The sequence below is a fragment of the Dipodomys ordii genome, unplaced genomic scaffold, assembly GCF_000151885.1.
Source record: "Dipodomys ordii isolate 6190 unplaced genomic scaffold, Dord_2.0 Scaffold78, whole genome shotgun sequence".
In the NCBI taxonomy this organism is placed as follows: Eukaryota; Metazoa; Chordata; class Mammalia; order Rodentia; family Heteromyidae; genus Dipodomys; species Dipodomys ordii.
In genome coordinates, this window is record NW_012267294.1 from 4,525,295 (window position 1) to 4,539,042 (window position 13,748).

Consider the following 13,748-nt stretch of genomic DNA (forward strand, 5'->3'; position numbering starts at 1 on the left):
AGGAACTGGTCTCCTTCACATACCGTTAAGGATGGAGAACAAAAAAGCAATAAAACATGTTTAGTATATTTTTCCAAAAATTAATTAAAATTTAGAGGTAGTCTCAAGTTTAAGTATTTTCAGACATTTGAAAGAATTAGAATTTGAAGAATATACTGTAAATATCTCAGTGTTGTACATCTAAGAAGCCATTCAATGGGTTAATAACTAGTAAAACTTGACATTAATGTAATTCAAGAATTTAAGAGCTATTTCATAAACCAAATCTGTAGAAATTCATTAAATCTACCTATCATTTCAGAGTCAAAAAAGGACCAATTTCTAATGCAGTCTTAAAGAGAATTATTGGCTATATAAATCAGAAAGTCTCATGTTGTTATAAAATTAGCTATGAGTGATAATAAAGATGTAAAATGTTAGCTCGAGAGCTGCAAATTTAAAAGTACAGCAACTGAAATGAAATGTAATCCAAACATACAGAGTTATTATCCACTGTTAACAGAAAAGAAATACTCATACAAGAAAGCATTAAAAAGAAAAAAAGCAAATAGAGGATACATATATAAACAGCTGTAATACAACACAAGAAGTCTTAAAACAGATTTGTTTGGAAGATCAGTGAGAATACAAGTAAAAGATTCATTTAATTCTTTTGAAACTAAGAATGATGTGAATTCTCTTAACTAAATATATACTTAAATATATTAAATATTAAACTTTTCAATTGTTGGTCACTTCTATTTTCTACATTTCAAAAATTTAACATAATAAAGTTAGCCAGTGATATCTTTAAGGAGTAAAAAATTTCAATGTAAGGACATTTTTTTATCAGAATCTTTTGGTCTTTGCTTACCATAAGCTGTTCCTGGGCCAAACTCAGTCCCTGCATCAATCATATATTGTCCCAAAAGTTCTGGGTTGTTTACACGACTTGGTGCTTTTCTATCCAGTTTCTCATAAACAAACTCTTCTATTCTGGCATCTAAAAGAAAGGTTAAAATTACTAATAGTTTCAAAAAAGCAAGAAGTCCTGGGTATGAAAGTTATCCTGGTAATCCTAGCACCTGAGGGGCAGAGGCAGGAGAACTAGTAGCTCAAGGTCAGCCTGAGCTATAAAAGCAAGAGCCTGACTGAAAAAGAATTTAAGTGATTGTTTGCAACTCTTACCAGCAATTTATTCCCCCTTAAATAAGAAATTATCATCCACTCAAGTACATATTTCATATATACATTTCATATATAATTTGTTAGTGTATTATATAGATCTAAGAAACTTACATTTTAGAAATTCCTTAATATGTCTAGGCACAAAAATACTTTAAAATAAAGCTAAACACAAGAGCTTTTTGAGATTTTGTTTCAGAAGAGGATTTATAGTATTTAACTACTGAAGTCATCATTGCCTTATTTTTAAACTCTAAACTACAAATTTCAAAATCGTTTTTTTTTAAGCTAGTAAATATAATTGTCTAAAAGAACCAAAGACTCCCATTTAACACCATTAGTATGATCATGCACTCACTTTCTTTTGCCAAGTCTAAATATAGACAGAGGAGCTTAAGAACTGGAACAATCTAGGCTTGGAATAGTCTTAGAAGTACAAAGCCTTTGCTTTAGTTATGCTTAAAGTACATAGGTCTGCAGGTATTATCCCTGAACATGCATTCATTTAAAAGATTTAATTGTTAAAAATATAAGACAAAGGATAAAAGTAGTAACAGACATTAGAGAATGAATGAGTAAAAACAACAACAACAACAACTAGAAAAGCCTAATAATGGTTAGTTAGGGTGATATTTAAGACCCAAGGAATTCACATTTACATTACTAACAGCAAGGTACTTCAGTATTAAATAGATTAAAATTTCAGAAACAAAAGTATACATAACTTAAAATTACAATCCAAAATTCAGCTACATCAAATATGTTCCTTGTAAGTACTACACTGTGTATTGATTCCTATGTAATATAATTTTCACATAGTGCACTAAAAATTTATTGTGTTGAATCAGTAATAGAAATTCTCCAGAAGAAGGTAAAAGGTTTAGCTGCAGTACATAAAAGGGTTAATTTATAATACATGAAATACATGCACTATAGTAAGCCTGCCTTATTTATATACCATGAAGTTTGACCAAGCATGGTAAAAAAAAAAAAGCAGAAGAAAATTGAAAACCAAATTAATGTATCTGTACACATTACATAGCTTTTAATGTGAAGGAAACTCTCAGCCAGTATTACCTTATTGTCAGTTGTACCTAAACTATGCATGTTCTGCCGTCTGCCTGCCCTCAAGGGTGCCCAAAAAGCCCAGTAAAAAGTTAATATGTTTAATTGAAGTGATAAGTAAAAATTTTAGATTTGCTGAAAGGTGGTATATCTTTAGCAGAAGAACTTTGCATCCTGAGTATTTGTAGTTATTTTTCCAGGTGGTTTCCTTGGAACCATATATCCATAGGAATTTGGAATGATACTTCCTTTAGTGGAAGATTCTGATACAAATATCACAAAAAGCAGAATTTAAGCATTAGTTAAAAACAAAGAGTAATTTAATTTCAAAACAAGCATTTAGGAAATGTTAATGAAATTTTTCCAATTGATTTTTAGTCTAACTGCTTTTTCCCCAATCTTGTCAAATTTCAAAGACCTTCTGATTTGATCCAGTTAACCAAATCTTTGGTATATTAATAAGTAACTGACTCATTTTAAAATGAATTCAAACGGTCATAATTCATTCAATAGGTCATAAAATCTTAAGAATGCAAGCAATCCTGCTTTAGTGTAATACATGTATACACACACACACCTCATTTCTGGAAAGAATATAGCTTATGAAGAATCAAACACTAACAATAACAAAGTTAAAGATGTGGCTTCTGAGGCAGAACATCAATTGTGAGCAAAAAAGACAAGTGTGTACAAGGCATTGAGTTCAAACCCTAGAACTAGCATAAAAACAAAAAGAAAAACCAAGGCTTATAGGTCAAAGAAAATGTGACTGATCACCCAATACTGATGTAACTTTATACCAAGAAGCAAAATCTTGTTATTACTGCACATTAATGAAGACAGGAGAATGGGCAGGGGCAGGAGGGGGATTATACTGTATTCTCACTAACTCATATGTAAGAGTTTATTTGCCATTCAGAAAAATAAGTGTGGAGACATACATGTTTTTTATGGGGGATCTCTGTATAGAATAAGGAATGAGAGGGAAAATGTCTGTTACTTTTTAAAAGTGTCCTGGTACATAATTTAGATGGACTTAAACGAGTAAGAAATATTACATGAGCCAAAGACAGTAAGCTTCACTCCAGGGGCAGATGGCTTATTTATAAAGGTAATTTTAACTTAACTGTCAGGGACTTACTAGTAGTTTTTGCAATACTGGGAGTTTTATTACCTAAAAGTAAGTTCATAGCATTTTATAACATGGTCACTTAGCACCCATGTTTTGATACTTAAAGCTTATAGTGAAAAGGCCATCAATACTTCTATAGTTTTAGTCATGTTCCACTTCTAATTAACTATGCTGTATTGGATAAGAGGCTAACTGGAAAATTTCATTCAACAAGTAATTATTGTCATCGACTTGAATAACTGGAAAAATCTCATAGATATCTGAAAATCAAACAATAATTTATGTAAAATATAAAACTTAAAATTTTGGATTCAGTAAAGGTCTGAATAATGTTATTTGTAAATTTCTTAGAGAATAAACAAAGAAAAGTGTTTTATCATTTCATCTTTTTCCAAACACACATGCACGCATGCACACATGCCAAAGACCTTAACGCCACAAAAATTGTATTTGTAACATTAAGAAAACCCACTAACAATACTTTAATCAAATTAGATTATAGGTTAAAAAAAAAACAAACGTCTTACTTGGATTTGGCTGCAATAATACTTCTGTTTGTTTCATTATTTTTTCTGTCCATATTTTGGTACATTCAGCTTTGCTAAGAAGGTTTTCTAAGTGAGCATCCAATTCTGTCTTCTCTGCTTGGCCAAGCTTTTCTTCTGTAAACTGTAATTATTAAAAAAAAAAATATATATATATATAAAACCTCAAATGTAAACAAATTATTTCAATCAGTAAAAACCAAACTCAAAGTCAGGTGCTAGTGGCTCATGCCTGTAACCCTAGCTACTCAGAAGGCTGAGAACTCTATCATGGTTGGAAACTAGCCCAGGCAGGAAAAGTCTTGTGAGACTCTTATCTTCAATTAAATCACAGAATAAGACAAAAGTGGCGCTGTGGCTCAAGTGGTAGAATACTAGCCTTGAGCAAAAGGAGCTCAGGGACAGAGCTTGGGCCAGAGATCAAGCCTCTGGATTGGCAAAAACAAAACAAGACTCACAAATCCAAATAATCATAAATAAGCAAATGTGCTTCTAGTTAGTTGGAATGGTAATAAAAAATGACTAATCTGATGGATATGAATTCAAATCTTGACTGCACCGCTGTATTATTACCTGAGAAAGAACTGTACCTGTTTTTAGTAACCACTGTCATAAAAGCAAGACAATACCTTTTCAATTTTTCAAAACAAGAACCTTGCTGTCAGAGAGAAAACTTTCCCCAAATCCTAACTTTTAACAACATTTAAACTCAGTAACTTTAAAAAATGGTAATTATTAAATATATTTTAGTCATTTCTAACCTGTTTCCTTAATTCTAGTATGTTACAAAATATCTGATAGACAAAGTTAAGAAATTTTTGGTGCCAGTCTTGGGGCTTAAGTTTAACATTTTATATAGTTAAAAAAAAATAGGCCTGAAAGTTTGTGCTTCTTAGATAATACTTTTTCAATTAGTTCCCTATTTAAGAGACCAATCTATTCAAAATCTGGAAATTTTTATTTCAACTTAAAAAGGATTCTTTATTATGATTTATTTATTGTTACTTTAATCATGCTCAAGTTATGTAAAATATGAGATGCTCTGGAAAAGTGGTATTTGTTATTAAGTGTATATTCCAGAAATTCATTCATTTATTGTTTATTTTCTAATTTTTGTGATGGTACAGGGCTTGAACTCAGGGCAAGATCTTGCTTAGCTTTTTCTGTTCAAGGCTGATGCTCTATCACTTGAGCTATGTCTCCACTTTGGGCTTTTTGCTGGTTAAATACAGAGTCTCAGACTTGTATACCTGGGTTGGCTTTGAACCACAATTTTCATATTTCAGCCTCCTGAGCGGCTAGGATTACAGACATGAGCCATCATTGCCCAGTTGTATAGAGATAGAAATCATAAAATGTAGTTACTATATTGAATGGGCCAATTTTTATTATATTGAGTGTGCTGGTGTTTGAGAAAAGATAGCACTGCCTACACAGTCGAAAGGAAAAAAAGTTATGACTTTATGGAGCCTTCTGAAAACTTCTAATTAAACAGTACAGGTGATGACTCAAGCAGTTTGTCATGTATAATTTTCCTTTAAAACATATGATTTTTCTTCTCATCACAGGTATCTAGCTCCCATTCCATGCTCAACCATGACTCATTTTTTGCTAACAGAGCAATATTTCCTTGACTTCTCCTTTGCATCCCTTAAAATCTCTTCTGCTGTTCTATTTTCTGAGTTTTATTATTTATTTCTCCAAACCAACAAGCCTGGCTTATCTTCTTTTTATTAAAATTGTTTTGGTTTTTCCACTCTTCTGGTACTGAGGTTAACTTGGAACTTTGTATTGCTTGTTATTTGTGAGATAGGGTCTCACTTTATGCTTGAGCTGGACTGTGATTCTTTTACTAGTATGCTTCCCACCACTAGTATACATTAGTGTGCACTCTACCACATCCAGCCCTTGTGCTTTCCCTGTAGCTAGGATGACAGAAACCCAGTCATTGGTGAAAATGGGATCTTGCAAATTATTTTTGTCTAGGATAGCCTTAAACTTCCACTCTCCAATCTCTATCCCCCAAATAGTTTGGTTTACAGGATGGAGCCACCCTTCCCAGCTCTCTTCTGTTTTTAACATGCATGAATCACTGGCACTTGTCTATTTATGAGTTAACAATACGTGGACTTAATATGTGTTGAAAATTCCATCTATTAAGCAGGACATCGGTACTCAAAGGATATCTTATGGTAAGAATTATAATTTTAATGCTGAATAAATAAAGGCTTATAGTAGGGAAATAATCTGTCCAAGGGTGAGTACTGACATTTAATTTTACCCCTGTGTTTAAGTTATTAAGTCTTATACTATACCATCTTTACATTAAATACTTACTAATTTAAAGAAATTTAGTTTTTACTTCTATTACCATTATCCATACACATTCTATGCTTCCTTGGCTGAGGGTATTTGTATCTTCCAGCCTATCCTTGCCTTTTAATGACATTCAATAATTATTCACCTAATTGAAGGCCACCTACATGTGATCCTGAATGAAAAAAAAAAAAAGGTAGAAGAGGGAGGGCACACAGTAAGAACACTGATGCTTTTATATTATTTAATGAAAAATTGAAATCTTGTTATATAAATGTAGAATTTTATAAAAGATATATTTCTCATGATTAAATGGGAAACATTTTGGTGGCTAAAGAGTTTCCTCCATCATTATTCAGGTTTATCGATAAACCTGATATTGTATTAACAAAAAGTATATTTAGTATATATTTAAAAGTATATTTAATATATATTTTCCCTAAAACATTTTAAAGAATGTATAAACTACAAAAGGCTATTAAGTAACTAAATTAGCAGATTTAAATTATTGATACATAAATTATTTGTGGGCAGGCACTGGTGGCTCATGCCTGTAATTCTAGCTACATAGGATCTAAGGATTGTGATTTGAAGCTAGCCTGGGCAGCAAAGTCTATGAATCTCTGATTTCCAATTAACCATCAAAAAAGCTGAAAGTAGAGCTGGGGCTCAAATGATAGAGTGCTAGCCTTGAGCAAAAAAAAGCTAAGGGACAGGGCCCAGGCCATGAGTTTCAAAAAACAAAAATATTTTATGTGGGGGAGAGTGATGATAGGTCAAGATGCATTGTATGTCGGGCGCCGGTGGCTCACACCTGTAACCCTAGCTACTCAGGAGGCTGAGATCTGAGGATTGCAGTTCCAAGATTGCCTGGGCAGTAAAGTCCCTGAGACTCTTATCTCCAATAAACCACTAGAAAACTGGAAGTGGCGCTGTGGCTCAAGTGGTAGACCACTCGCCTTGAGCTGAAAGAGTGCAGGGACAGCACCCAAGCTCAGAGTTCAAGCCCCACGACCAACCTTAAAAAAAAAAAAAGATGCATTGTACTTAAATTCTAAGTATGGAACTGTTACCACTTTGTACAATAATAATTTTTTGTTTTGTTTGCCAGTCCTAGGGCTTGAACTCAGGGCCTGGGCACTGTCTCTGAGCTTCTTTTGCTCAAAGTTAGCACTCTACCACTAGGCGCAGCGCCACTTCCAGCTTTTTTTTTTCTGCTTATGTGGTACTAAGGAATCGAACCCATGGCTTCATGTATGCTAGGCAAGCAATCTACCACTAAGCCACATTCCCAGCCCTAACAATTTTTTTAATAATAAAAATATATGGAATTCTCCTGTTACAAGATAATCAGCATATGATGTGATTTTGCCTGCAAGGATTTTATGTTCTAATACTGTCTATTGCAAATATAAAATTATAACAATGGTATTCTTTTTAGAAAGACAGAAGACCTACTATTTCTCTTCTTTTTCTGAAAGATTCCTTTCCTATGTAATTAAAGGTTTAAACATAAAAGTTTTTCATTTTCCACATCTTCAAGTCCACATCACTTGGTAATAGACCAGAACTGATTTAAAGCATTTAATAAATAGACTGTGGTAACATTTATTAAGATATTTGGTGGAAAAACCTTTAGTAAATGTCAGAATGCAAGTAGGCTATAGAAATCCAAATTTTGGGGCTGGGAAGGTGGCTCAGTGGTAGAGCGCTTGCCTTGCATGCCTGAGGCCCTGGGTTCGATTCCTCAGCACCACATAAGCAAAATGAAAAAAGCCGGAAGTGGCGCTGTGACTCAAGTGGTAGAGCGCTAGCCTTGAGCTGAAGAGCAGAGGGACAACACCCAGGCCCAGAGTTCAGGCCTCACGACTGGACCCCAAAAAAAAAAAAAAAAAAGAAATCCAAATTTTATGTTCTCTATAATGGACTCAGATGCATAATCTTTTCATACTATTTCATTTGTACCATAGTAAAATAGCCCCAGAAAACAAGGTTTAACTGTCTCCCTGTTACGTATTTTTTCTAAATATTTTTTTTTTGGGGGGGGAGGTCCAGTCATGGGGCCTGAACTCTGGGCCTGGGCACTGTCCCTCAGCTCTTCAGCTCAAGGCTAGTGCTCTACCACCTGAGCCACAGCGCCACTTCCGGCTTTTTTCTTTTTGCTTATGTGGTGCTGAGGAATGGAACCCAGGGCCTCAGGCATGCAAGGCAAGCGCTCTACCACTGAGCCACCTTCCCAGCCCCCCTAAATATTTCTTTAAGGAAAGGATTGTCTTTGAGTTGGCTGCCTTATGCCAGACACTGCAATATTTCTTTTTAAAAATTTTTTAAGTAAAATAGGCAAAGATAGCCTACAATATAAAACAGAAACTGAATTCCATTAAGCTTTTATAAGAAAGGAGGAGGAAATACGTAAAGCTGTGTGATAAAAGATGTTGATGTAATATAAGTTGTAACCACCAATTCTCTGGTTAGAGTTAATAGTCTAAAAGTAATCTAAATGCCTTGAGAGAAAATAAGTAACAAACTGAGCATATTTAATATACTAATAAGGACTGATCACTGTTTCTCAATTTTGGTTGTTCTTTAGCATTACTTGAGGGAGGGGAGTTTCAAAAACAATGCTGACCAATACATCCCTAAATTCTAATTTCACTGGACTAGGATGTAGAATATATATGGGTTAAAGATTCCCCAGGTAAATTCTGGCATACCTATGACTTAAAACTATGTTTTAAGCTCCTAATTATTTAAGTGTGCATTACTTGTTTTAGTGCAGCAGGCATTACTTTCCTCTTTGGCATTTTTAATCTAGCTAGTACTGTCACTTGACTATGCAAGAGTTTTGCTTCAAAAACATGAGCTGGAGAAAAGGGAGAGGGTGGTTTGGGGGTGAGGCATGGTTGAGAATGTTGAAAGGGGTAATACTGATAAAGACACATTGTATTCAAAAACTATTTACTATGTACAACTATTTAAATGTAAAAAATTTAAACTATGAAATCTGTCTTCACAACCAGATTTAAGTAATAGACCTAGTTGTTTCATAATTTTAAATAGCAGAGCAATAAGGAGTGTATGACTTAGTATAGCTTAGAAAAACCATTTGTGACTTTTGTCATTACCTTAAAAATATTTTCAAGAAATATGATGAATTGAAAATAATCTTGAAGATTTTCTATTGTATAATTTATGTAGCACTTTGGCAAAAATTTTCTTAGCTAACAGACTATCTTCTATCTAATAGTTTACTGAATTAAGACTAATGCCATCAAAGCATGCAAATATAGTTTTAAGTAATGGTAAATATGTAGGACCTTTTATGAGAAAATGCAGAGATTGTAAATGTGGTCTGTTTTATTAAAATTGTAAAGATACAGTGAAATTATCACAGTTTAAACTCTAAAAAGGAAACAGGATTTAAGAAAGGCAGGAGAGAGCTCGCTAAATTGAAACTTCAAACAGGATACAAAAGGAGTTAACTGATGGCATTATCATCTTGACATCTCCAGGTGAAATACACCATTATGCTTGCTGAAAGAATTTGAAGATTAAGACTAATCTTAGAAATATGTTTCTAAGACATATTCCCCAAGAAAAGAGCTGAGATTCATAAAGTTCATAGAATAACTTAATAAGAAGATATCTTACAAAATTAAAAATGAACTCTCTAAGTATTTTAGTTTTAAAAAGTGTTTAGAAAGTACATGTTCCCTTATTCTAAAATCAGTGAACAAAGTTTGGCCTTAATATCAAGTGTAAATTAAAATTTTACTTCTTGTTCATTTATTTACTCAAAAGAGTTATCAGATGAAATAAGAGAACAGTATATATATAAATATACTGATATATATATATATATACACAGATATATATATCTATGTAGATATACAAAGAATAAAATATTTAACTATGACAAGTTTGGTACTAAACTATGAACTTGGTCTTATTCATCTTTGTATCTTTCAATGCCAAGTACTTAAAAGGTACTCAGTAAATATGTAGTGAAATGAAAAGGACTTTTTTTTTAACATGCTAAATTTAACATGCTAAATTCCGGTTGCCCTACGTGTAAACTCATATTCAGGGGCACAAACTTCCTTGGCTATAATGATACAATCGTTAAGATGAACCATGACAGATATTAAGACAGGAGGGAAAAACTGTAAGAGTTGATTCCTCAGGATGTATCTTATGAAAGATGAAAAGTATAGAGTCACAGAATTTGAGAGCTACAAAGGACCTTACATAATACTTCATTAAAAGAAAAATGTCGCATGATCATAGAGAATTAAAATATGTCAAGTGATTTCACATAAAGCTCTTATGGTTTGACAAACCTTCATAGTTCAGAGGCATTTGAAGCTGTTTTGAAGGAAGAAAACTAATCAGAGAGATAGATGGCATTCAAAAAGTTTCACTACATGAACAAAGCCCAGATTTAGACAATTTAGAAAGAAATGATACAGTAAGAACAGTCCTTACATATGTAAAAACAAGTTTAAAACTTGATCATTTAAAGCTCAATTAAGGAATTTAGTCTAAAAGGATTTTAAGAACTAATAGCTATTAGGACACCAGTAAAATAACAAGGGATAAATTACCTAATCATTTTTATTCCATTTTTTTAAAGCAACAAGTACACAAATGGACTAAGAACATTCAAACTTATATATTCTGCCTTAAAATTGTTTAAAGTATCAAGATTTACTAATTCTAGACATTACACAGTAGTGATGACTCATTTATATACTTTTGAGCTGATAGTTTTTAAAACAAAGCAGTTTATCTTTTTTTTTGTGCTGGTCATTGGGCATGAACTTAGGTCTGGTGTAGTCCCTAAGCTTTTTGTGTTCCTGCTGTATAACTTGAGCGATAGCTCTACTTCCTGCCTTTTGCTGGTTAGTTGGAGTTAAGAGTCTCATGGACAAGAAGTTGCCTGGACTGGCTTCCAAGTGTAATTCTTAGCTCTCAGCCTCTAGAATAGCTAGGATTATAGGCATGAGCCACCAGTGCCCAGTGTGGAAGTTTAGTTTAAACTTAAAATTTCTAAGGTAAAATGGAAAAAAAAAAAGTACAGCAGGTGGCTTATCACAAGATTCTTAAAATCACACTGAAATCAAATGGAAATTATTCAGGAAAGAAATCTTAGATCCCACTCTACAGTTGTCTACACTTATAAGTGCTAACAGATTATAAAAGCTTTTCCTAAAGCATTAAAGCAGTAATTAAAATTCATCTAGAAAGTACATCTTTTGAGAGTTTTCCTAGATTTACTTATTTTCTTTTTTTTGGTCCAGTTGTGGGGCCTGAACTCTAGGCCTGGGCACTGTCCCTCAGCTCTTCAGCTCAAGGCTAGCACTCTACCACTTGAGCCACAGCACCACTTCCAGCTTTTTTTCTTTTTGCTTATGTGGTGCTGAGGAATCGAACCCAGGGCCTCATGCATACAAGGCAAGCACTCTACCACTGAGCCACCTTCCCAGCAGATTTACTTTTTTTAAGTTGAATCCACCAACCATTTAAATGTTAAGAAAAATATCCTATATAAACAGTATGGATTATGTACCTGAAATTTATCCAATTATATGGCATTATATAGTGTCAAGTTTTTATTAAGCATCAGAATCATTCAGCACTAAGATAAACAAAATATCACAGATTTTAGTTCTCTACCATGGTCTGTCAACGTTAAGTCTAAAGAAAGTGTCTCAGAAATTGAAATTTATTTTATACTCTCAATCATATGTCTCTATTTTTTTTTTTACGGGAGAAGCAAGGAGAAGAACAGGCTTGCTACTTACTATAGATTTAGGAAATAAGCTAGATGGAATTCTCCATCTCTTGTTATCTACTATTGATAATGAAATATTGTTTGTACTAGATGACCTTTAAGGTTTCTTTAGGTCACGTCCTTTTACTATTCTATAGCTCTTGAACCTGTGATGCTTATCCAGAAAGAGAAAGCAGCTTGCAGTAGTAGGTCTGACAGCACCTGGTTATTTACTAGCCCTGCAAGTGAATCAAGTTATTTAATCTCTGAGGCTGTTTCCTTATATATAAAGGGGAGTTAGTAACATCTGACAAGTTGTCAGATGGGACTGGAGATTGTATGTCAAATGTATAGACAAATGCTTGAAACACTTCTTTTCATCATATAGGCAGAGAATATCTTACTGTAGTTCTCCCATTCTTTTGCCAAGATTAATGAAATACAGGGTCAACTGTGCTACTAAAAATCGAGGTAAAGGAAAAAAAGGAAAGAAGGCAAAAGAACACACTCACATTTCAGTACCAATCTGGCAACACGTATGAGAAAATTATTTTTGCTTTCTAAAAACAAAAGAGAATGCTGTTGCTATTCTATGACACTAAAGAACAGATTGTTTATAACCCGTGTTGTGAAATTGACATCTGCTCACAGATTTGCTGAGTTGGCGCAATGTGAGTGATGACTGTAGTAAGTTGTCCAAGTTCCTTACCACACACACTTCCTTGATTACGGCATCTTGAGAAGCAGTGAACTTTTCCCTTGACAATGCACTTGAAAGAAACCACTGTGACCATGGACACAACATCACGAAATCTCTTCGTCTCCCCTTGGCTTTACCAACAGGGCTTCCCATTTTGGGGGAGAAGGAAGAGCTCCCCTCCCCTTAATTCTAGGTTTCCCCAAGTCCTGGGCAAAAAAGTCTGGATACCAACAGGCGATCTCCATTTCCTCTAGGGGCTGCCAAGTCCAGGGACGGGTCTTTCCTGGGGGACTGGGGGCCGCTGGTGGGAGCTGTGTTGGCAGCTCTCGGGTTGAGAGACAGGAAAAGGAAACTCCCTCCTCGGCCTCCCAGACGTCGGGAGGAGATCCGAGGGAAGGGTGGGGGCGGCACAAGCAGGGTGGGTGTCGTCTCGGTCCCCTCCCCGGTCCCGGGAGGGCGGCCTCCCCAGGAGGTGTCGCCCATCCGCCCCCCAGGGTGAGCTCAAGGTGTCCTCCCGGAGTGGAGGAAGCCCCGGGCCGCGTCGCGACCCGCCCCGCCTCGCTAGGAGCGGCGGTTGGCCAGAAGCGGGGCGAGAAACGGCCTCCGGGGCCCCGCAGGGGCAGCAGGCCGCGCCACTAGTCCAGGCCCGGGGATGCGGAGACGTCGCCTCGGAGCTCGGCCCCTCCCGGGTCCCTCCCGGGTCCCTCCCGGGGCGCCGCCACCCGCCCGCCGCGGTACCTGCACCGCGCGACTGAGGAAGGTGCCCGCGTCGGCCGCCAGCTTCTTCACGTTGAAGTCCATGATGTTCATCTTGGGCGGCAGCCGGGCGGAGCCGCCGGCCGACCTAGCGGGGAGGCGGAGGCGCCGCCACAGAGCCGGGACGCGGAGCGCGGGGCGCGGTAGGTGGAGGGAGGCGGCGGGAGGCGGCGCCAGCTCCGCCGCCGCAGCTGTTGTTTCCGCGAAGGGGGCGGAGGCTGAGGCGAGGCGGGGGTGGGGAGCGGGTCTTGACCCCGGACACCGCCGCCGCCGCCGGAAGAGCGGCCTATCGGATCC

General features: G+C 36.1%; 2 protein-coding genes across 8 annotated transcripts in view; both read right to left on the minus strand.

Moving 5' to 3' along the window:
* Positions 1-13,693, minus strand: part of Sh3glb1 (SH3-domain GRB2-like endophilin B1) — a 31,232-nt gene extending 17,539 nt beyond the window's left edge. The window contains exons 1-3 of one of the 7 annotated variants that reach the window (XM_013024702.1): positions 13,434-13,693; positions 3,889-4,030; positions 854-982 (exon numbers count right to left, since the gene is read on the minus strand). In XM_013024702.1, the coding sequence (XP_012880156.1) occupies positions 854-982; positions 3,889-4,030; positions 13,434-13,505 (343 nt within the window). In that variant the 5' untranslated portion in view covers positions 13,506-13,693. The remainder of the gene's footprint in view (positions 1-853; positions 983-3,888; positions 4,031-13,433) is intronic. The other 6 variants (XM_013024705.1, XM_013024703.1, XM_013024704.1 and 3 more) reach the window with 6 other exon arrangements.
* The window catches only part of LOC105991873 (epithelial chloride channel protein-like), a 41,307-nt gene continuing 41,098 nt past the window's right edge, over positions 13,540-13,748 (minus strand). Inside the window, exon 15 of the mRNA XM_013024616.1 lies at positions 13,540-13,737. Coding sequence (XP_012880070.1) covers positions 13,540-13,737 — 198 coding nt within the window. The remainder of the gene's footprint in view (positions 13,738-13,748) is intronic.